The 24,103-nt window shown below is 35.3% G+C and overlaps 1 protein-coding gene across 3 annotated transcripts in view; it reads left to right on the forward strand.

Moving 5' to 3' along the window:
- CDH18 (cadherin 18) overlaps positions 1-23,498 on the forward strand; it is a 157,286-nt gene extending 133,788 nt beyond the window's left edge. Inside the window, exons 8-13 of one of the 3 annotated variants that reach the window (XM_059468705.1) lie at positions 3,770-3,891; positions 9,418-9,431; positions 10,217-10,223; positions 10,371-10,488; positions 20,728-20,979; positions 22,189-23,498. In XM_059468705.1, the coding sequence (XP_059324688.1) occupies positions 3,770-3,891; positions 9,418-9,431; positions 10,217-10,223; positions 10,371-10,488; positions 20,728-20,979; positions 22,189-22,679 (1,004 nt within the window). In that variant the 3' untranslated portion in view covers positions 22,680-23,498. Of the gene's footprint in view, positions 1-3,769; positions 3,892-9,417; positions 9,432-10,216; positions 10,224-10,370; positions 10,489-20,727; positions 20,980-22,176 lie in introns of all 3 variants that reach the window. The other 2 variants (XM_059468687.1, XM_059468696.1) reach the window with 2 other exon arrangements.
- Positions 23,499-24,103: the final 605 nt, after the last annotated feature.

Consider the following 24,103-nt stretch of genomic DNA (forward strand, 5'->3'; position numbering starts at 1 on the left):
TTTGCATTGTAATGTCTTAAAAAGATGTCAAATGGGCTTATATCAAAAAGCAAGTAACAAACAAACCAAAAGCTTGTTGATGTCAGGACTTACATTCTGAAAGTCATTCAGGTAAAATATTTTTTTATGAAGTCTATTGGAATTTTGTTAGTGTGAAAAGAAACTCTCAGTCATCAGTAACTATATTAAAAATCTTTCTTCCTAAATAGGGATTTAAAAGTTTGCCCACAGAAACTAATAGAAGAGAAGATTCAAGGCTTCACATTGACTCTTAATTGGGTCTTCTGTATATTTAGAGTGGACTTGCCAATGGATGATCTGAATACGAGGATATGGATAATGAAATTTATTTACTTTACAGATATTTAGTATTCTGGAAGAAGAACTGTTTATTCTGGGAAAAGTCTCGAGCATAAGAAAATAAGTCCCTAGCATAGGTGAATCAGAGCAGTGTTTCTGCTTCAGTTGCCCCTTAAAACAGAGAGCATTCATTTCGAAAAATATATTCTTGAGGCAAATGCTAATAGGACACAGAATATTTTGTGATGCACAGGCCTGAAATGTATGTCAGCAATGATTATCTTAAAACTGGAAATCTGCCATGCTACTGCAAGAAATGTGTCTTATTAAGAAAAATGTACTATTAAAAGTGCCAGTTATTAGATTGGTTTGGAGATTGCAGGTGAATTGTATTCTTGAAAAAGACTGGAATATATTTTGATTCCCAAAATCAAAACTTAAAAAAAGAAAGAGAAAAAAAAAACTTATTTCCTTCAATTCCTTCTCATTCTCTCCCCCTATTATAAATTGTTCTGTCGCCTTGCATGCAAATTTAGGCATGCACACTGTTCAAGACTGTTTTGGTAAGTGGTGTTAATACTGTGCCATTAGCATTTTATAGTGAGTATCCTGTCAGTATGGAAATTTGCCTGCAAATGTCAGTGATTCCATGAGGTACTGGCTTCCAGGGAGTTACTAATATCACCTTGTGCGTAAAGAGCTCTTTTGAACTGATGAGGTATTTATAAATTCTTCGTACTGTAAAACAGCTGCAAAAGAAATAAAAGTAAACTTTCTGAATCTCCATAAAATATCTCTCCATAAAAACTACTTCAAATCTAACTGACTGAATAAGATTGCTCTGAGTAGTGGTGACAGGCATACGAGAGGACACATTCAAGGCAGGGCAAAGAGGTCTCCAGCACTGTACTGAAACAAAAGTATTTAACTCTTTTTGTCATGCACTGGACTAAAAAGTTTGATTTTTTCTTCCCCGGTAACTCTATGCCAGGCCTACAGAGCAGTCCTTTATCTATGGTACCCACTACTCTGTGCCCTCTCTGATTTTTTCTGCATCCTCTTGAATGTTTTTTGCCCCCTCATACCTTTGAAGATGGCCCTGCTTTGAGCTGGAAACTGGACCAGTGACTTCCAGAAATCCCTTTCAACTAAGATTTTTCAGTAATCCTACAATTATCTGATAATCACAACTTCTGTTGCCTTCTTGCTAAAACTCTTACAGATTTTCTGTAGTATTGAAATGTTCAAATTTTTCATTATAGTTTATGAATCTTGTCTCTTTGTGTGTATTGTGCTCTTCCTTCATGTATACCACTTTCTAGTTCATATACCTTACAAATTATGTTCAAGAACCTCCCCAACAAAGTCTCAAAACCAAAGTTTCTTTGGGCCATAGATATCATATTCTGTAATTGTAATTACAGGATTTTTTAATTTTCATTGTCTGATTACATTAACAGAGGGCATTGCCTAAATGAATTGCAAGCTAAATTTAAGTGAGCAGTAAGTAATGTTAAATCTGTACTGCCTGTGCTGTTCTGCACAGTCTTTTGACTACCTTCAAGAAAGGAACAAACATCGTTTTGTATAACTACTCATACTGTGAATGTTCTCCTGGAGAGAAGATTGCTTCCTTCAGAAAAAACAGCAAAGATAGATAAATATCCCCTTCTCCCAAATACTTAGTGGACAGCCAAGTGTAATTCTTGCCTCACTTATATATCCCCAGCATTTAAACTTTCCTCAAAGTTTTCTACTAAAGGTGTTTTTTATATGGCAGTAGAGAGCCTCATTCTTGCATAAAAACAATGGAGATAGTCCAGTTTGTCTCTTAGTTCACCTCTTACAAAGATATTTATAGATTCAGGGTAAAGCTGGAAAAAACAGTAACGGAAAATTTCAGCAATATATTGGCATTTGCAAGCCTGTACATGTCTTCTGAGCATATTCTTCTAACGTCTAATGCTAAGGGTAATGGGGAATAGCATTCCTCTGTTAGTAAAGTCTTCTGTTGACTTTTTTATCTCCTTTCTATGAGGTTTCAAAAGTATTAAAATCATTGTGTGAATATGCACATATTAGTTAAAAAGAGAATATGAAAAATCTGAGGGAACTTCTAAGACCTAGTTCCTTGGCCTAGTGTCCCATGTGACGAAAGAAAAAGAGAGATCTCTTCATTTTTCTAAAAACTTCAACATTCTCAAATATTTCCTCACTGGGAGCCTACATTACTGGTGGTTTTAAAGCCAAGTGTGTGTCAAGTCAATGCTTTCCAGAATTCTGAGGAGAGATCATTAAATGTGTGACAAATATAAGGCATTTTGTAAATGACCGTTTTTAACAGAAACATGGTGGGGATTAATTATGATCAAAATAACCATGGTGAATGAAGTTTCACCATGAATGAAGCTTTGGCTACTAATTTTTCTCTCTCTTTTATTTTTCTTTTTTCTCCTCATGAGCACACACATGAACTTTTAAAATGTCAATCAAGAATACCTCATTCTTCCATTTTATTCCATTTGAAAGATTGACTTTACAGTTTTCTACTGATAATTTCATTTAGTTGGTGAATGCAAGATAAATTTTGTCATCTAATTGATTGATACTTGTACAGACTCCAGAAGGCACGTATTAGATAATCATAAAAAGTTTAAATACATAATTCTTTCAACAAAATAAAATTACCTTAGTACTTGGAAGTAAGAACAAGGGTATTATGGACTGAAAGAAATTATGGGGTTTTTCCATTTTCTCATGGAAAGTGTATTCTTGTTGAAAGGATTCTACTTATTGTGCTTTTTAGAGGGTGTAATGTTTCTGAGGGAGAGCTGCCATTAAAGTACAGATCATAGCCTTGGGCATTGGTACTTACATATTGTTTTCTTTGTGCAAAAACCAGACTCACTTCTGCTGAACTTTCTTTTCTTCTGCTAAAGCCACACTTACTAACTACTGTGTGAAATGACATAGCAACTTGTGAGAAACCAGAACTCAGTTTTAGGGAAAGTTTATATATGCCTATGTGTTTTTTTTTATTATATTTACATTTTACTTTCTAAACCCTTTAAGGAACTGTGAAAAAGAAAAATGCTTTCATATTTTTTGCATTAGATTTAATTTAATACTATGAGGACAGTTTAACATTAATTGCCAAGAAATTGATTATTTTTCACCATAAAGTGCAATAGTATAAGTCCAACAGCTTCCTCCCACTTCTTTTCCAGAGTAGCTTGTATTTGATTTAAGTGACTTGACTCATGCCGTACTTCCCACTCATTTTAATTGCTATTTTTTCAAAACAGTTAATGGAGCGCAACAAACATGCTTTATTATGTTGTTACCTAAATTTCTGTAGATGCATCAAATTTTCATTTAGTCATTGTTTTAATAAACCACTTTCAAATTGAGGATTACACGCAATATTGAGTGTTTTAAAAGACTTAATACCATCCAATGTGTTTTGCAGACAACCCTGAGCTAGTGAGCCACGTTCCAGTTGGTGTTAGAATCCTGGATGTCAATGACAATCCTCCCGAGCTGGCCAGAGATTATGATGTAGTCGTCTGTGAAAATTCAAAGCCTGGTCAGGTAACTCTCACAGCTATATTTCTTCCAGTGATAAAGAAGAATTGCTTTGTTAATGTCACATATGTCAGAAGTTTGGAAAATGTCATAACTCTTTCTGATTTTACTTTAACATTTTGTACTTGATTGAAATTTTAATTGTATGAGGCAAAAGGGAGAAAATTTTGGCATTTGTTCAATATCTCTTTCTTGTTGCTGCAAAAAAAAAACTCAAGCTATCTTCTGTAAAGACAGGTAAAACTTTAATCCTGTCAGATAAGGGATAGAATTTGACAAGCCACTATCCTGAACAAAGTGAATAAAGCAGATTTAACATCTTTCATCCAAGTGCCACATAGTAGTAATGTTTCAAATGCAGCTCACTGAAGTGGCTGGTGAGCATGGCTCACATCCTCACTCTTTGCTTGTTAGTTGCCCTTGTCTATAAAGGATTGCTACACAAAAGATCTTGAATGGGTTTTCATAACTATGAGGATGGGGAGGGCCAGAACTGCCACTGAATAGCTGAATCGTATTCCAGCCACTGCTCCTCTGATTGATGCACGTCATTGCAGCCCAGGGTTTGACAGTTTTGCAAAGTGCTTTTCCTTTTCTGCATAGACTGAGTTTTACCCACAGCACTGAGCTTGTTTTGCATTATTGCACAGGTTGTATGTTTCAATTATGAGCTGATATGTTTCCTGAGGAATGTATTACTAGTAATAACATTATTTTCATCAAATCCTTAAAAAGAGTGTACACAAATGCATAGTGACATATTTCTGTTTTTAAAGCTGAGACTATAAAAATGCCATACATCATCTGACTGTAGCCTGATCAAAGTTATCTTCACCAGCAGCCAAAAACTGGCACCTAAAGCACAATATAAGAAACGACCAAGTGTGTTTGATACTTACCACTAATTCTTCCCTGGTATGAGACCATTTGCAGGTGATTTCCTGATCTAAATATGGTTTGTGTATTTTTAGTAATTCTTTATTAACCATCTCATATGAACCTGTCAAACTTTTCCTACAAAAAACATAAATTTTTGGAATCTGTGCCTAGAAATTTTGTAGTTTAATTGCGTGCTTCCATGAGACCTAACTTTTTTTTTTTTTAATCTTTCCATACTGTCTTCAATCAGTATTTACCAGTTCTCTTGGGAGAGAAAGAGGGAGTGCAGTTGATCTCTATTTATTATCACTGTGACATGCATAAATCTCTAGCACATTGTCCCTTAGCTGTCTCTGTCCAGACTGAGTTAGTCCTGCTTAACTGGGGCAATCAGTGATAAAGCCCTCCCAGACTTTTGATCATTAATCTTTTCCTCCCCTAAAATTTCTCCAATTCTTCTCTATTCACCTTGAGATGGAATCAAGATTCAAGATGCAGGTATACCGTGGTTTAAAATTCTTATAATATTTCATGCTTCATAGTATATGATAATCTTTGCTTTGATCTTTAGTATTTTCATAACGATTTCTAAGAATGACTTTGCTTTTTAACCACTAGTAAGCATGGAATGCACAAAAGTATGCCTGCCCTAACACCAATATCATAAAAGGCAATAGTCAGATCAGAGATCACCATCATGTGTGTGAAGTTAAGACTTCATGTTATGTATAATGAATTTCCTCTGTCTTTGTATTGCCTGGCTACTGAGTGTTGCAAGGTCTTTAATGCCATCCCTTCCTCTTTTCATTTTTGAACAATTCAATATCATGAGTAGATTTGGTGGGCTGATAATCACACTCTTTATAAAAGACATTTATTATTGATCACTGATAAACAAGTGGCCCAGCATAAGCAGGAAGTCACTGTGGCTTTCTCTCCTTGTGTAATATGCAATTTACAGAAGAGATCCTATTTCCTGTGTTTAGAGCAATCATGTGTGCAAGAACCTTCCCTCTTATCTAATGATTGTATAGTGTTCTTCAGTGCTCTTATTGAGACACTGGAAAATCCAAGTAGGTCTGTCTGTCAACTGAATATCTCTTATTAAATGCTTATTAAATTAAAAATAATGTTCTGAAAACTTCAAATAAATGAAAATATAGAATAATTAGAACTTGCAAAGAACTAATGTAAGAAAAAAGTCTCTTTTAAGCATTAGTTGCAACCGATTCAACTTTTCCTGATATTTTAAAAAATACCTTATTAAACAATAAATATTAAATTCTTTTACTAAATAATAAGGTAAATTATGCAAATCTGAAGCTATCTCAGAAATGTTTTTTGCTGGGGCTGCTGGGGCTGTTGTTGCTGGTAGGTAGCTAATGTTTTGTAGCAAAATTTTAATTCTCCAGTAGTAGTTTTACAAATGATAATTTATGGGCAAGATTTTTAAGAGATACAATAACATTAGCTCACTGTTTGGGCCAGCCTTGTGCTTTTCCCTGAGCTACTGTTGCATGTCTGAATGACTCCTGACCTCAGCCACGCAGCAATTTAACACCTGAGATTAGTGCTGCCATGAGGGACTCTGCAAGCTGTAGCTTAATACCAAAGGCTGGACCAGCTTCATGTTGTATTCTTCAACTCACAGGGCTCCTTCACGTGTTTGTAATGAAAGAATTTTTATTTGCATTTCACAACAAGGTTTCAGAAAAATTGTAACACTAAACAGAAGCCGAAACCAAGCACAAAAGTACGTGTCTTGCTCAGATGTTACAATTTAATCTCAGGAAAAAAACCAAAAAAAATAAAATGGTGTTCAAAAATATTAGGGAGGGGCAAATAAACTGATTGCAGAAGAAGACAAGTGTTCCATATGCTACAAAAGGTTCCCAGCTGGGTGGTTCTGAATCACTGTAAAGACAGTATAACTTTGAGTTATCCATCATCCTGTGAGAATGTTTCATAAGATTTATTCCTAAATAACAAATTCGGTACTTCTAGGGACATCTGCTTGACTTGGGCTTCCATGTTGCACTGTCCTGTAAGATCCACTATTTCTTTCCTCAGCACATCTATTTTGAAATTTTTATGTGTGAGATAAACTCAACTGTAAACAGTCATTGAAGGACTTCTTGGTTTTGCTTATTTATTATCAAAATTCCATTTTTATGGAGTGAATTCACAGTATCATCTAATCGCAGAGCCTGTCTCCTGCTTTTTCCACTCCACTGCTCTGTTATTTGGGAAAAAAAAAAAAAAAAAGCTTCAACTTTTTAATGCTTAAGCCTTAAATCTAAACGACCAAACCTAAAGCATGTCAAAAGGAGGAGACAATAATTTCCAGGCTGAAGTGACAGCTTTGGTCACTTTGTAATCATATAGGTGAGAAGGGAGACTAAGCATCTGCAACAGATTCCAAGTGAAGCTTGATTGATATTATATATTAAAGTAGACAAAGTAGTTGTGAGTTGATCTTAGATGATATTCAGACTTGGAGAATACTGACTTCTCGACATATACTGATTTTGTGATTGACTGTGAAATTTAGCCAATGTAGGAAAATGACATTTTGCCTTGTTCTTAAAAGGAAATCAATGTTAGTTGGCAAGGAATGCCTCTGCTATGTTTGTCATGTGCATATTTGCTTGTTTATTGATTCAATTTTAAAATGATTCTGAGTAGAATTTAACACCTGCTCTCTGTCTTCTTCAATTAGCTCTCCTCAGTTCTTGAAATTCTCTTTTCTCATCATGTCTTGCCTTTAAAAAAATATCATGACCCTTCAGTTTCATCCTATCAGTGTTGTCAGCTGGGCTTTACTGAAGCTGAGATTACGTCTTCTATTTTAATCAGGCTTGGCATGGTACATGTTAAGGTCTGTTAATAGGCTATTAGGTACTTGGCCAATTAATTAGAAAAGGGTTAATAGTACATTTGGGTGTCAAGATGACGTGTACTTTTGTTTCTCACTGGTGAATGAATGTCTTGGATATATTTCCTGAAAATGTGTGAAGTTCTTGTTTAAAAACAGGCCTCTAAAAGTGCTTTGACCTATCCTAGTAAACATAAAATATTTATTTTCTAGGTGAAAAAGCAAAACTTTTATACTATGTGGTGCTATACTTTTTACATATATTCATGAATTCAGGGAATACTTGTATTTACATGCGTGAAATCAGGGAATATAGACAGTATATTTTGAGTTAAAAAGTTTGTCTTGAAACCAAATAATTTTTACACAAGTCATGTGTCACTGACTCCTTGATCAAAGGTATTTTTGTTGCAGAATGGCATGCTCTTCAAGCAGCATTCTGTAAAATGTCACTGAATGTTTTATGTAGCATAGGGCAACAGGATGAAAATTTATCCACCGTGCTGTCAAATAAAAGCTGAAGCTGCATGGCAAATTGACTTATATTTCACGATAAAAAAACACTGGTGATTTACAAAAATATTTACCAAAATAATTTTTTTTTCTTATGGTCTTACCTGAAGTTTTTACAGATGTGTATGGCATTTAATGACATGTTTAGTATTTGAATAATAACAGAAATCGATTATTTTGAACATAGTGTTCCATCACCCCTTTTTTTGCCTCACTGTGCCAAATATCATTTCAACATTATGAACTAAATATGTATAGCTAAGAAAATCTTATCTTTCTGGTTTTACATGATAGTTTAACTAACAGTTGTGCCACCTTTGCAAAATTCAGTAGTGAAAAATTAGCTTTTGCCAAAATTTTCAATCGGTATTGCCATGACTTAGGTAAAAGTCATATGCATGCTTATAGATATTTCAGATTTTTTTCAGATTGATTTTACTTTGCTCCACTTCAACAAAAATATTATGCCAAACTAGTAAAATATTATTGGCAACCATCATAAGTACTGTTAATTGGTCTCAGATGTGTATAGTCAATGCAATGTACTTTATTGTATATAGTAAATGGAATAGTTATTATAGCCTATTGAGTTGTCATGGTTTAACCCCAGGTGAAAACTCATCTCCACACAGCCACTCACTCACTCCCTCACCAGTGGGACTGGGAAGAGAATCAGGAAAGTAGAAGTGAGAGAGCTTGTGGGTTGATATAAAGCCAATGTAATGGCAATAGCCAAAGCTGCACATGCAACCAAAGAAAAGCAAGGAAATGACCACTTCCCATGGGCAGGCAGGTGTTCAGCCATCTCTGGAAGAGCAGAGCAACATCATGTGCAGCAACGCTGACTTTGGAAGGCAGATACCATCACTACAAACATCCCCTCCTTCCTTATTATCCCCCAGCTTCATAAGTCAGCATGACATCATATGGAATGGAAAATCCATTTGTTCACTTGGGGTCAGCTGTCCTGGCTGTGCCCCCTCGCAACTTTTCCTGCACCCCCAGCCCCTGCTGGTGAGGCCCTACAAGAAACAGAAACGACCTTGATGCTGTGCAAGCCCTGCTCAGCACTGACAGAAACATCTCTGTGTTATCAATGTGTTTTCCAGCAAAAATTAAAACCACAGCCTCATACCAGCTACTGTGAAGAAAATTGGCTCTACCCCAGCCCAAACCAGACCATGGTTTAAAAAAATAAATTTGTTTTGCTTCTCTTATGTGAATGGAGGTAGAGATTTCTGTGGTGTCTTTCAGTTTTAAAACAGACCAAGCCACTGGAGTCTGTGCTGGGTATGTTTCAGGTTCAGTCCAGACAGACTATAGCTGAACATTGCACAGAAAAATTCTTATGAAAAGAGCACTTTCCCTCCCCACTTTTATGTTTCCCTCAGGATATCTATCAGCTCTGTGCAGCAGTCTGTGTGGGCTTCACTGCCTATATCACAGGAACAACTTTTATTGGATTCCACTTTAGCACTTGAGTTTCAAGACACAGCATGAAAATGAAAGCAGAGGTAGAAATACTGTTTGGTCCCACATTCCTAGAACTTAGATCAATTTTAGTTGAAAGTAAATTTAAAACACCACCAGGGCTTTCGAAGGCAAAGGTCCTACCTTTCAAAAATACCTCTCTCAGACATGGTTCTGGCTACATCCAGTTCTGTTGCTTTTGGGCAAACTAAACCAAAACCAGGAGTGGCTTCTGTTCTTCCTGTTCTGTTCTCTGGCAATTTAAAACTGATTCTTAACAGGAAAGTTTAAGCAGAGATATGGTTAGCAGAAATATTTTAGTTGTTTTTCCTTACCAATATTGAAGTACATTCAATTATTAGGACAGCAGGGAGATGACTCTTCACATAGACCATCCCAGTTCAGCCTCTATTTTGGCTCCATAAAAACAGACATTTAGCTAAAACTGTAATTCAGGAAGTCAGCAGGACACAATGCAGATGGTGATAATCTCTACACTGGGTCCTGACTGTATCAAAAGATCAGAAAATATAGATCTTTTAGATGCTTTTACCTGGCTCTGAAGTGTGGTTTCTGAAATATTTCCTGATAGAGAAATCAAGTTAATGACCCAGTCACTTCATCTGTTGAGTTCAGCAGCAGTCAAGTAGAAAATTAAAATAAGGTAAACTTCAGCATCCTGCTGAAGTCAGGCACTATGTGGGTCAAGTTCAAATTTCAACACATTCACTGCTAATTTTTATTTCAGGTAATTCAGACTATCACTGCTACTGACAAAGATAACTCTGCAAATGGCGCAAGATTCCATTTTTCTCTTGATGAAGGGCTTTCTTTGAATCCCAACTTTACTCTAAGGAACAATGAAGGTAAATCAAATACATAAATCTCAAAGAAATGGGCTTCTGTTTTGTCTGGGCTGTCTGAATTGAACAGAACAATTTCCATGCATTTCCTTACAGAAACAGAAAACTGTAACATGTCATCACTGAGCTGTTGGATATCAAGGACACGTGTACACAATATTTTGCAAACTATGAATAATAATATATTGCATTTTGTATTTATATTCTACTTTATTTTAGCATTTATACCTCATACTTTCCAGAATGCTTTTGAAAAGTAGATTAATGAAAAATACGTAAATTTGTTCTGCTTTTAGGTGAATAGCACTGACTGGGTACTGTCAAGGTTATTGCCAATTATTACTTAAAGGAGAAAAAAAATTAAGGGGCATAAAAATTGGAATTCATGCTTACTTTTACAGATATGACATCAAGAGCAGGTCCTTCTGTGGTCCCTGGATGGTAGTCTATTTCTTCATGCCTTCCTAAGAAACTGTTCCTAAACATTGCAATCAGAAATTCATAGCAGGTAGTCCCAGATGGATAACAGCCCTATGAGTCTCCCAAACAAGTGTTTCTGAACATTTCTTGAGTGAAAAACTGTCTAACCTCCAAAACCCAAACCTAATTCAGCCTTGCTCTTAATCAAGGATTGCCTTGTGATCTCCACTTTGCAACCTGATGAAAATAAGAGTAAACTTTAAAAGTTTGTCTAAATTTTCCTCCTGATATTTTGTCTATGTGTATTGTGGGGCTTTCTTTGTATGCCTATGTGGAATTGTATGGAATTTGCCTTGTTTTACAGTTATGTATTTGTAGTACTGCTGTGGAATACATTCTGAGATCTTAGAGATCACAAGTCCTCTGTAATGCATTAGCGCCATCATTGTTATATTTAGTACATACAGTTATATTGAAACAACTCTTTACAGAATTTTTTATCTGTTTGTAAAACCAATCAGGGAAGAAGATTGAATCATCTTCCTAAAGAATTTGTTCCAATGTTTAACTATACTTACAGAAGAAAAAGAATAATGCTATTTATTTGGCATATGAAAATGGATTTCATATTCAAGTTCCAAAACAGATCAATAAATATATATCAATATTAATAAACAATCATAAATATTGAAGGGATAAATAATATATTAAAACTTTTCCCTAAGTGAGAGACCAGCACTTTCCCAGATTAATATATCTGGGAATATAATATAATAATAATATATTGTGATGGAACATTATAGAAAAAGCCAGACTCTTGTTCCTCAAATGATGGAGGGGTACTAAAATATTTCTGTGTTTTAGTCTGTGTTCCCAATAAACTCCTTGAGTATTAGACTGCGTTCTCATGAGAAAGACCGTATGCATGTTCATTTCAATACAAGATATTTATATGGAGAGGTTTTTCTGAATAGCTCTTCTAAAACTGTGGTTTGTGACAAAGTAGATGTTTTATAGTTTTGAACATATTTAAAGCTGGGTCTGTATTATGTCTGTTCATTGCTACATAAATTATTTAACTACACAGATTTATAAGAGAGCATGAACTTCTAACAAACATTTGATGCAGCAATGTCCTATTTTGGATAGAAATATTCAACTTTGGATAAAAACACTTGTTGCCTTTCTTTTTTTTTTTTTTAAATTTACTTTCCCAAGATCAGCAAGAAATTACCTAGCAATCAACAGAAAGCACTGTTTGGTCTACCCAAAATTGGATTTTATGGGAATGGAGGGGTAGAGGAAGGAACTGAAAAAGATGTCTTTGAAGACAAAAGCCTGTTGTGCATTGTGTTTCTATTTCACCTAAGGAAGTACAAAATTATGCATTTCCTATAGTATCTTGCATAAACATTCTTACACATACAGAAACTCCAAAATTTGCCATATAATTAAAAAATTACTATTTAACTCAAAACATAACAAGAAATTTATCTTAAAAGTAAATACATAATAATGTTTTGCTTGGTACAAGGCAATTTGAATCTATTGTTTAAACACTGCCTTTTATGACACAATCTATACACAAAAAAGTAGTGAAATACCTATGAAGTACATGCAGCTGTCTAGCATTTACAGCTTCCATATTTCTCATCTACTTCTATTCACAAACAGAATTTCTGTTGCTTTCTATTATAGGAAATAGCAGAAAGAAGGTGGGCAGGAAAGGCATTTCTTATGTCTGTGACAAGTTTGCACTTTTGAAAACTCATGTTTTTGAGCATCAGGCATTAAAAATAATCAGAATACTCTGAACAGAAGACAGCTGCTCTGAATTTCCAAATTATATAAAGGCTGGTATTTTGGGAGGGTTTTATTTGTTTGTTTATTATGTTTTTTTAAAGAAAAAAACTACAAAAATTGCCTTGAGAAAATTTTTATTAATGTTTTGTAGAATGGTAAAACCTAAATTCTTGTTTTCACATAGGAAATGGTAGTTAGTAGTAGCTGTATCTGTCTCTACAAAACTATATTTCTCTTGCAGTCACCTTCTAATTCAGTCATCCTCTTCTTCTATTTCTTCAGAAAAAGGGCTTAATTTCATAAAAATATAAATAGGCATTTTCCCCCCTTTGTTTTCATAACTCAAAACAACAGTTTTGTTCTTGAACCCTAAATACACTTTTCATTAATTTATCCCTATTCATTTCTTATCAGTATACTCCACAGCAGTGCACTGGATCTTAAAATATTTATGCTTATATCTATGCACTTTGACTGAAATCTAGGGCTTGCACAAGCAGAAAATTCTCTAGTTTGTTCCTATCTAGCTGTATAGACTGCAGCAATATACAATCCCAGCATGTCTGTGATTCAGCTCAATAATCATCTATGCCTTCAGTAAATTTAATAGGTATTAAAGCCTCAGTCCTTGTAATTGATCATTTGACCAGTTAAGCTCTTATCTCTTGGCCTGAACTTGTGCGTTTTCTAAATGAAAATCTCCACAATATGAAATCTCTGTTTGTGGAATATTCACCCTCATAATGCAGAGTTTAAAACCCTCAGGGAAATGTAGGTCAGGATAGAGTGACAGGGCTATACCAAATATAACATCCAGCAAAATTAAGAGTTCCTCGGATCCCCTTCTATATTCTGCTTGTGCCACAATTTTCATTTCAAAGAAAAAAAAAAAGGGAAATACAGAATATGATAGTTTTTCTCTACTGTATTCTTAAGGTACAAGAGATTCTTTGTTGTTCTTTAGGTTTTATTCCATACTTGAAAAGTAGTGTTCAGAGAGAGTAAAGGCTTGCAAGTATGAACATGAGGACAGACAACAAAATGATGCAGTATCTGTGCTCATGTAAACAAGGCTGAACAAGGACTGGAATAGAATTTCTTTGTTATGCTAAGAAAATGCATTAAGTTGTAATAATTTTCTGCAGCTTTAGAGAGCAAACCCACAGAGGAAGCCTTTCTTTTGTGTTTGAGAATTGTACTTATGAAGTTCTTTTAATGAAAACAGGTTTCTTTGCAATTTATTTTGCCTACCAAATGGTTACAATTTCTATTAAAACCTGAAAAGCCAAGTACTTTTTCTGCTGTGCTTTTATATTGTAAATCAGATTCTACATAACTTATTTAATTGTTGTCTGTGTTGTTCTCACTTTCTTTTTTAGGATATTGTCATTGATAATTTTGTAATCCTTTTTCTAATATCATGAACTTATACTTTTTGCATAATCAGAAATATCTACTTTTGCATGTCCCATTAAAAACTTTCCATAACTATACAGGACTAAAACCATTTTCTATTTGGAAATCAGAATAAAGGCAACAGAAGTTCTTCCCAATAGATCCATTTCTATGAATTCTAGAATTGTACTTTTTTTTTCTTGTCCTAAAAATAATAATGTTTTTCCAGATACCTAAGGAATTGTGGATATATTTGGTTTTTTTCTTTTTTTTTTTTGTCTGATGGAAAATGCATCTGGACATGTCATTGTTATCATATTTCCAAGCATGAATATGTAGAGTAACTTCTCTTTCAGAACTTACATAATATTTTTCAAGAGATGAAAAAATATTGAACCCACAGAGAACAGTTCACTTAGAATATTTAAGAAATTTCTGACTGTAAAGCACTGTGTTGCTGGTGCTAATTTTTTAATCACAAGATATGCAATTTGCCATGGATGCTTAGTGGTACTGTAAATTTGCTAGACAAGAAGGGTTAACGCAGATAATGGACACATTCACCCAACACTGCCAGTGAGATCTGTGCATTCTCTTACTTCAATAAATTGAGATTGCTGACTTCTGATAGCAGTCTAAGTTTAGCTTACTTTCAATGAAGAACACCTCCCTAGAGAATGCTTAGCATTTGTTTTCCTCTTCTTTTATTTCTTCAGGACAAAGGTTTCATATCACAAAAGCATTTGAAATTTATTTTTCCCCTCTGCCCACTTATCTCAAAGATCTGGCCCTTTGATTAATGCCCAGTGATGGAGAATATTCTGGAATGGGAATAAAGGTATGCCATTTTTCTGATACTATAATTCTGGAGATTCAATTTTCTTAATTTTGTGTCAGAAGATCCATTAACACCCACAGAAGTGGAGATGTGTTTTTCTGTAAAATTTAGAGCATGATGAGTTCAATGGCATCTGTATAAAATGAAGTTTTTAATGTATTCATCCACCCATGCCTGTGATATATATTAACCTTTCTCCCTGTGTCACAGATCAAAAAATAGTAAAAAAAAAAAAGATCCATTTTACTCATCATTGCTGTTATTTAGAAAGAGAACAGCCTCCAGAGAGTAATTGATTCCATCCCAGTGTGAATTTCTTACAGAATCTTCTCTTTATCACTCTGCCCTTCTTATTTCCTACCATATTGGACAATGTGCCTGTGAATTAACTTCAGAGCTTTGCAAGTTGCAAATGAATATGCCAGATACCAGACCATGGCTTAGTGGTTCTAGAACACCTAAAGTGGCATTTAAAATGGTTGGATTGAAGCCCCCACTTTGCAACCCATCACAAGAGGAAAACGCCCGCATAGTTCCGGCTTTCATTCACATCACAGAGTCGTGCTTGTTCTGGCTATGTGATACTGTGAATTACTGCTGACCTTCTGTAAAATATCATCCTGCAGAGAGGACAAGTTGTAACTGGAGAGAAATGATATCTGAGAAAGTGCAAAGTTAACATCACACATGGTGACTGAAGTACAGTCCACAGAAGTACTGTTACTGTAAATGGATTAAGTGTCTGAGTAGGTATTATCACAGAATCAACATTTGGAAGTTAAAAAGGAATTCTACCATGATTATAACAGAAAACCAGGAGCAGCTACTGTAGAGGGAAGACATTTTCCCTCTTCAGGCCTCTGAACATCTCTGAAATTTTTTTTATTTTAAAAAATTTAGCTCTAAGACTGATCATAAAGTTATTTTAGTGCATAGTGTAGAGGATCTGCATTTCTTTTCTGGACTGCAACTTGTTGGTGATTCAAAAACCAACTATAAGCAAATAACTATATTTCAGACCAAAAATGAGTTCTATGGTACTTTTCGTTTTTGCTACCCACTGAACTAGAAACTTACAGTAGCTTTGTGCCCATTGGCAATGGCTTTAAAGAGAGCAAAAGAGAAAAAATATTTACAAGAGCTATCAATAAAGAAATGAAACAGAAATGCATATCATGAAGTTCACATAAACAAATTAACAACTCCAACTTTAGAAATGTAAGAAATGCAAATAATTTCAATATATCTTCTTTGGTTTTAATTAGTTTATGACTTCTCAGAAAATTTATAGTAGTTGAACTGCTGACACAAGCAGAACTGAAAATTGAAACATGCCTTAAGATATAAACAGGATTTTACTTTTTTTTTCTTTTACCTCCGTTTCTCTTGTGTCTGCATTTAATGTGTAATGTGTCAAAGGAATTCTCAAATTGTGAATAATAAATGAGCATCCTCCAATGCACTCCAGCAGTCAGCTTCCATGGCCTTACCATTGTATCTCTGTTTCCTTGATTTTCCTATGCCCTCATTTCTTTATTTAGCTTAGAAGGTCAATGTAAAAAGGCAGAGATTATGGAAAAAAAGACTGTGATAACAGCCTTGTATAGAGTGTACAGCCTGGATTAGTGAACTGTGACATCTTCAGAGTGTGAACAGTTGCTCTGTTACAGCCCTGTAGCATTTCCCATGGGTAACCTCAAACTCACTTAAGATAAAGCTTAACTGCTAGTTGACATATTTGCAAAGAGCAGCCCAAACAGGAGTAAGTTTAGATCATTAGAAAGTTTAGATCATTAAATGGAGCAATGTATAACACAGGGTATCAGATAAATATTTATTTCCCTATGTGGGAGTTAATTTTCCTTAGCAGTCAGTCCTGTAATCTCCAGTGAGTCCTGGTTCTTATGCTCCTCAAGGGTGAAGTTCACCATTTAAATCTATTGAGATAAAAAAATCTTTCCTTCCAGGTCTAGAAGAAAGAGATCTGTAGAGCTCCTCATCCTATTGCTATTGCTGCTGTTCTATACGCTTGCCTTCCCCAACTATTTGCTGTATCTTTTTTCAGATACCAAAGAAATTTCTCACTGCATAACCCCTTGGCTCCCTTTCAAACTACTTCTGTTGATATAACTTTTTTCCCCTTCTCAATAAACTCTTTTCTAGGTCATCAGTGTCAGACTCTATACTTGGCTTCCTATAGCTTCTACAGATGGAGAGATTTTTTGTTCTGTGCAAAGCTCTTAAAAGTTACTGTCTTTCTAGCTCTTCTCTCAACACGTTTCTATAATGGTTTTTGACAAGGAACAAAAGCAATTAAAATTTGAAAGCTCAGAACACCAGCATGTTGGCTGGTTTTCAGGATGCAGTCAATATTGCAATTTGGCTGCAAGAAACTTTTTTTCTTTCCATTTATTATGTTAGCATACCTTTGCATATGATTATCATCAAGAATGGAGTTCTGACTAGAGCATCAGAGATATAATTTCTGAGTTATGGCAATATGATTGGCTTTGATAATTATCTGCTATGCTTGATTCTCAGTGACCTTTGGAAAATCAGACACAGTTTCCTTTCTTGAAAAAATATTATATATCTCCTTTGTAAAATGTTTTAAGAAATTTAATGAGACAAAAATAGTATGTGAGAGTTCAGATACCTTTCAGTATTTTACTTATATACTTTATTTGTGTTAAAATTTGTGAAATTTCATTGAAGGAAAAACTTTACTCTGTTTCTTTGAAAATGTTTGTCATGGGATATGTTATTACAGAAACTTCTGAGGATTTCATGCAACGTCTGTTTCTACAGAAATCTACTTACTACCCAAGAGAATTTAAAAACCAAAACTTCACCATGTCAGTTCTTTTAAATTAAAAATTTTGTATTGGTTCCCTTTTTCCTTAATTGTGTCTTATACCAATATTTCATTGTATCTTATAGTTAGTTGTATAATGTTAAAAGTACAAGAAAAACAATTTAATATTGAATTAAAGAAATCAATTCTGAAAGAGAAAAAAGTCTATTTTTTAAAAAATGTGTATTTATTCTTTACAGTATAAAAATATGAGTTCTTTTTTTGACAAGGCCTTCCTCCCAGATAAGCAAGGTTTAATTATAGCTTTTTTCGCATTTTTTCACTGTAACATTGAATTGTATAATTTTCCCATTTCTTCATTTTTTTCCTCTTCTTTTCTTTTTTCTCTTAACTTTAATATTTTTTCGTCACAATTTTCCTCCCATCTGTCCACATATACCCTTGTAGCATACATTCTCAAATCTCAATGTTCTTTCCTTCACATCTTTGCCAATAGTCTCTGTGCTAAAATTACTGCAAGATCCCTGATCAAGAGTCCTCAGTTTTTCTTCATTATGCTCAGTCTCTGATGCTTTTGTTGTCAGCAAGCATTTTCATCACTGCTGCTGGAGCTGTGCACTGGATCATTCACTCTTTTTAAAATTTAACTCACAGGTGACAAGAACAGCGCTCGGCCGTGCACCTCCTCTTGACTCTGTAGAACCCAATGACTTCATTTTCAATGGGTTTTTCTCTTCTGAATTTACAAAATAATGTGAAATTTGTATTGCAGCTCAGCAAAACACTGTTATCATATTGCAAAAGGAATTTACATGCCACAGTGTGTCATGGTGCCTGCATGAGGCTATTTAGGAGTGCTTAAGGATCTGCAGACTGTTGGAATAATGTTGAGGCAAGAAAAAAACCTGGTGCACTCTTGTCCATACTGCCTGAGAAGGGTCGTTGGTGTATGTTAATAACAGTGACTGTGCTTGGGTGTTATGTGAGAGTTCTAGTTGGCCCAGAACAACAAAGTGCAAAATATTTTGGGGGCAGGATGTATACCTAACAAATAACTTTGCAATGTTATATCATGGACATTTTATAGTCTTCCACAGTATTGTGGTCTTATGTTCTGTCAAAATTTTTCAGATTAAAGAGTTATCACCTCATTCTTCTTGCAGTAAGGTTCTGTAACTTGAATGAATATTGCACCCACTCCAAGTGAAAAGAACAACACTTAATGAATTTATAACAAACTCACCATGCTGGATATTCAATATTTCAAAAATAGGGGGGAGTGTGGAGGTGTGTTGTGGGTGTTGCTTATGTACAGAAGTGGAGCTAAAGAACTTCAGTGCTGAGTTCTTGGTTTATCAGCAATTGTATCATTTCCCAGCTCATATATGTATTTCTTGTGTGAAACCTGTTACCAAATATATTGTGATATTATGCTGAAGTGGGATGATATTGCCAGTTTTTCTAAATGTCACTGTCAAATGCCATGCAAAATAAAATGTTGGCAAAAGTGGGTTAAAATGAATGGTTTAAAATTTTGCACAGAGTTTGACAGAAAGTACAGCGTAAAGAGAACCTGAAACAGATCTTGTATCCAGTTTAAACAAAAACTCTTTCACTCAAATGTGTGTGCAGCAGTCTAATGGGCAAATATATGCCACACTGGCTATTCTGTTGCACTAGATGTTCACAGAGTTACAAGGATTTAATTTTCCATAGATTATGATAAAGCCATTAAATAGTGTAGCTACAGTGGTAAGGAAAAATAATAGATTTGCTTGCTTATTGGTTTATAATAGGAAGATGAACCTGGCAGATGTATTCAGTACTTATCATCCTTCTATATTTTGCTAAAATACTCCAATCTCATAACCCCACAATTCAGAACCCATGTGACAAGCAATACAAGAAGAAATCTCTTTTCTTCTAAAGTCTCTGTATCTATCAGGCTCCATCTCTCTCTCTCTCTCTCTATAATTGCTTGTGCTTCAAATTCTCACTGTTTCCATTTTTTTTTATTTATCCTTGTCTTTTTTTCAGAGGCTAGTAATTAAATAGTGGTGGCAACAAACTGAAAATAAATTTTACACATATGAATATTGGCTATAACTATTTATTGCTGCAACATTTCTTCCCCTGCATGCTCTTTATGTATCTTAATTTCTTGGACTTGAAGGGACATGTGTGGCTACTTCCTACTCTCCTTGGTGCCTACAAATGCTCTTGCAATATGTGTGTAATAAGCACGAGGTTTTCTTTGTCTATGCCAAATGGACCCATAGGTAACGGAAGGGTGAAAATGTCTTATGTCACGATCTCCCCCTTTCTTATTCATCTTTAAACTCTAATAGTTTAGAACATGTATTATCCTCTCTTTTTCTCTTCCTTTGCCTTCCCTCTTCCTCCAGACCTCTTCAAAGCACGTGTCTTTGGTCACTGTCCTTTCAGATGTTTTCTGAAAACTCACTAAAACTTTTAAACCTTTAATAAATACCAAAACATGAAAGTCTCATTTTAGTTTTTTACTAAATGAGTTTTAATATTCTACTGAGTGTCAAGAGGATTTTGGATTATGTGTTGTACAAAAATTTTACAATAGTTATCCTCATAATTCCAGGTATTCAATTTGACATGGGTTCAAATGCTACCAACAGCATAGCATGGGATGAAAAGACTTGCAAATTGGGCCCAAAATATTTGTCAAAGTTCTCTTGATTCCGATAAAAATACAAGTTTTAAGTGCTCTTATTTACATAATGTTAGTTACTTTTCAACTCCTCTCCTTTTTCATCTATTGACCAGAAAGGCTTCCTGGCAAATTTTAATTCTAGATTGTGCATTTTCATAGATTAGGGCTTGCTAGTTTTAGGAAGCCCCATGCTTCCATTTGATGGGAAACAAACAGTAAATAACGTGTTGGTTTTTTTTTCATCGTCTACTTCACTGAAATGTTGTTCTTGTTTTGATATTGTAGATAATACGGCCAGTATTCTGACAAGACGAAGGAGATACAGTCGAACCACCCAAGATACCTATTACCTCCCCGTTTTGATTTCTGATGGCGGCGTGCCCCCTCTCAGCAGCAGCAGCACCCTCACCATCCGGGTTTGTGCCTGCGAGAGGGATGGACGAGTGAGAACTTGCCATGCTGAAGCTTTCCTCTCCTCGGCTGGCTTGAGCACGGGAGCTCTGATTGCCATCCTGCTCTGCATTGTCATCCTTCTTGGTGAGCCATTTGCAGTTCTAAGTAGTGCTGTCCCTCCAATGCCTCTTGGAATCTGGCAGGGCACAAGGTTTCAGCATGGCATGCTTTTGGAACAGTGGTTGCCTGGTAGTAGGAGGCAATTAGAAACACAAAGCTGTGATTAGAGGGTAAAGGTTTAGCTAGAGTTCATAGGGGAAAAGTGCCTTTGAAGTACATTTTAGGATATCTGGAATCCAGTAGAAATTTTTTTCAGAGACCATCAAGTAATTAGCACTGGAGATTTTTTTTCCCATAATTTGGAAAGATTTCAAAAAGAGAGGATTTTAGTATCATGTCTTGAACAGAGTAAAAAATCATAGAAAAGAGATGGGCAAAGCTTTTTGAAATGCATTATGCTGTAAGAAGCATCATTAGCACTCTGCAAAAGCCATTTCTTAATTACCTTTGTGGGATAAACTGTTAGCAATGCATAACATAATCCACAGGGACAAGGGACATAGGAGACTATAAGCAGACTCATAAGATTAATGCCATTACAAGTGCATTTCCTCTTGACTCTTTTTAGGTTTTTTATTTTTCCAGGTCAAATGCAATGTTACTCATTAGTTAATATTGTGGTTGGGTTTGGTTTGTTTTTTTTTTTTCCTGTCAGACACACAACTTGCTGGTGCATGACTCTGTGCTACTCATGTGATTTTCTGCACAGAGATGGCAAGAAATAATAGCAATTACAGTGTAACCGAGAAGATATTTTGAGGACTTTCTCCCCAAAGACTACATTTTCTAAGACCTACTTTCTTTACAGCTTGCTTCAGTATTTTCTTGTTAGAAGGCTATTTTAAAATATACAGTTATACATTTATCTTGTAATTTTGTATTTTATTACACAAAATTGAATATTCATAAGAAAAAAGGAAATGTTTTCCATAATAATTCAATTTATATGCTAAACATTGGTTTTAATGAAGCACTGAAAGCCCTGGATTATGCTTCTGAAAAATGCTAACTTTAGTTGCTCATTTTTCATTTACCTGAAAGAATGTTATCTCCATTTATCTCCTTTTTGAGATCCTTAATAAACTAAGTAGCAGATGATCCCTAATACCAGTACTGAAAATACCAGCCTGAAAATATTACACCTCTGTATTTTTGACTTAGTGTCTGCTATTTCTGTAACACACTCAGATGGAAACTTTAAACCTACTCTAATATCTGCAGTTTTCTCTTTAGCAATTGTGGTCCTTTTCATCACCCTAAGACGTAGCAAGAAGGAGCCTTTGATCATTTCAGAAGAAGATGTCCGGGAAAATGTTGTGACATACGATGATGAGGGAGGTGGAGAGGAAGACACAGAAGCATTTGACATCACAGCACTGCGGAATCCATCTGCTGCTGAAGAGCTGAAATACCGGAGGGATGTTCGGCCTGAAGTGAAGCCTCTGTCCAGGCATCATCCCTCCTCAAGCCTTGACAGTATAGATGTTCAGGAGTTCCTTAATCAAAGACTGGCAGAGGCTGATCTGGACCCCAGTGTGCCCCCATATGACTCCCTGCAGACATATGCCTATGAGGGTCATCGATCAGAAGCTGGGTCTATCAGCTCTCTGGATTCAGCCACGACACACTCTGACCAGGATTATAATTACCTTGGAGACTGGGGACCCGAGTTCAAGAAGCTAGCTGAACTCTATGGGGAAATAGAACCAGAAAGAACAACTTAGTTGTAATTCCCGGAACAGAGAAGTTCCTAAACCACTGGACAGATAATGACAACAATGGTAACAAAAAAAAAAGTGAATACAGTACTTGGAACTGAGTAAGTTGTATGCAGTTACTGTAGAACAAGTGCCCTTTTCATATTTGAAACTGGGTTCTCCAATTGAAAGAAAGTCAAATTTTGGAAAATACAGAAAAAAGAATCTATTGTCCCTTGTGTATTTTTTTTAATTGCTCATTAAAGTGTCTGGTACCTTATCTGCAACAATACTGAAAGTAACGCCAAGAAATGACATTTTTATTGCAATATGCATAACAGCTCCAAGCTGCAGTAAGTTTATGGTCATGTCTGTTTGAGAAGCGAGCTAAAAAAGGATCAAATGTCTTGCAGGTGGTTGTGATGTTGCATTTCTAGCTGTGCTCTAGGCCTTGTGATCCCAACATGAGGTAGACAATGAGGTTTACTATCAGTGTGAGAAGTGATACCAGTCTGTTTCCTTTACAGAGGTGATAAGCCACACCTGTCCTCTTAAATAAATCATCCTTTGATGATTTAATCTTATTGGCTTAGCAGGTTGCATTGAGAAGCTGTCATTTTGTAATGTCCTTCATAATCTTGTCATCCATAACCAGCTAACAGATGGAGGGCATCATTATCTGTATCTCGAACACAGCTCTAGCTCATAACCCCAGACCTGCTCTGTTACTGCGTGCTGGAGGAACTGTTGTTTCCAGTGTTGTGCTTTTTCTTTTTGTCTTTTCCTGGAAACATCATTCATCTAAATGGAATAGGCCCAAAGTACTCTTTATGCAGCGAAGCAGATGAAGCATAGGCTTTTTCAATAAAAACAACAATGGCAGCACCATTAAATGACATGGCTTTTTGGTTCACTGTGCTTCACTTGTGTCAAGAGCTGAAGATTTTTAAATCTTTTGCTAGTCTGAGTCCAGAAGCTACAACAGTCTGTTTAAAATTCAGAGTTCTTAATCACAATGTTTTTCTATTTCTGTGTGTGACTAAAAGCAAAATAGAGCTGCTGGTAAAACACTGGGATAGTGAAAATTGAAGCAAGGAGAATAAGATGATGATGCGTTTTTCTTTTAAATTCAATTCTACTGATATTTATTTCTCTTAGAGCATTTGCCACCTCAGCAGAACAAGATGGTTTTTCCCTATTTCAAGCATCATGGAAACAAGAGCATTTCAAGTCAGTGAAAGAAATATACCATTACTGTGGTTCCTATGGATTAAGTAAATTGATTTCTTACATTAGTAACTTTAGAGCATTGCAGGAATGATAGTTCTCCTTAACATAGCAAGCTGCTTAACACCTAATCCAGCAAGTATTTTCTTTTCTTTTTTTAGCATTGCAGCAGCAGAACTGCTAAACAGTTCTTTTTAACATAGCAGCCTGATTAGCACCTCATA

The sequence above is a fragment of the Ammospiza nelsoni genome, chromosome 1, assembly GCF_027579445.1.
Source record: "Ammospiza nelsoni isolate bAmmNel1 chromosome 1, bAmmNel1.pri, whole genome shotgun sequence".
Taxonomy (NCBI): domain Eukaryota; kingdom Metazoa; phylum Chordata; class Aves; order Passeriformes; family Passerellidae; genus Ammospiza; species Ammospiza nelsoni.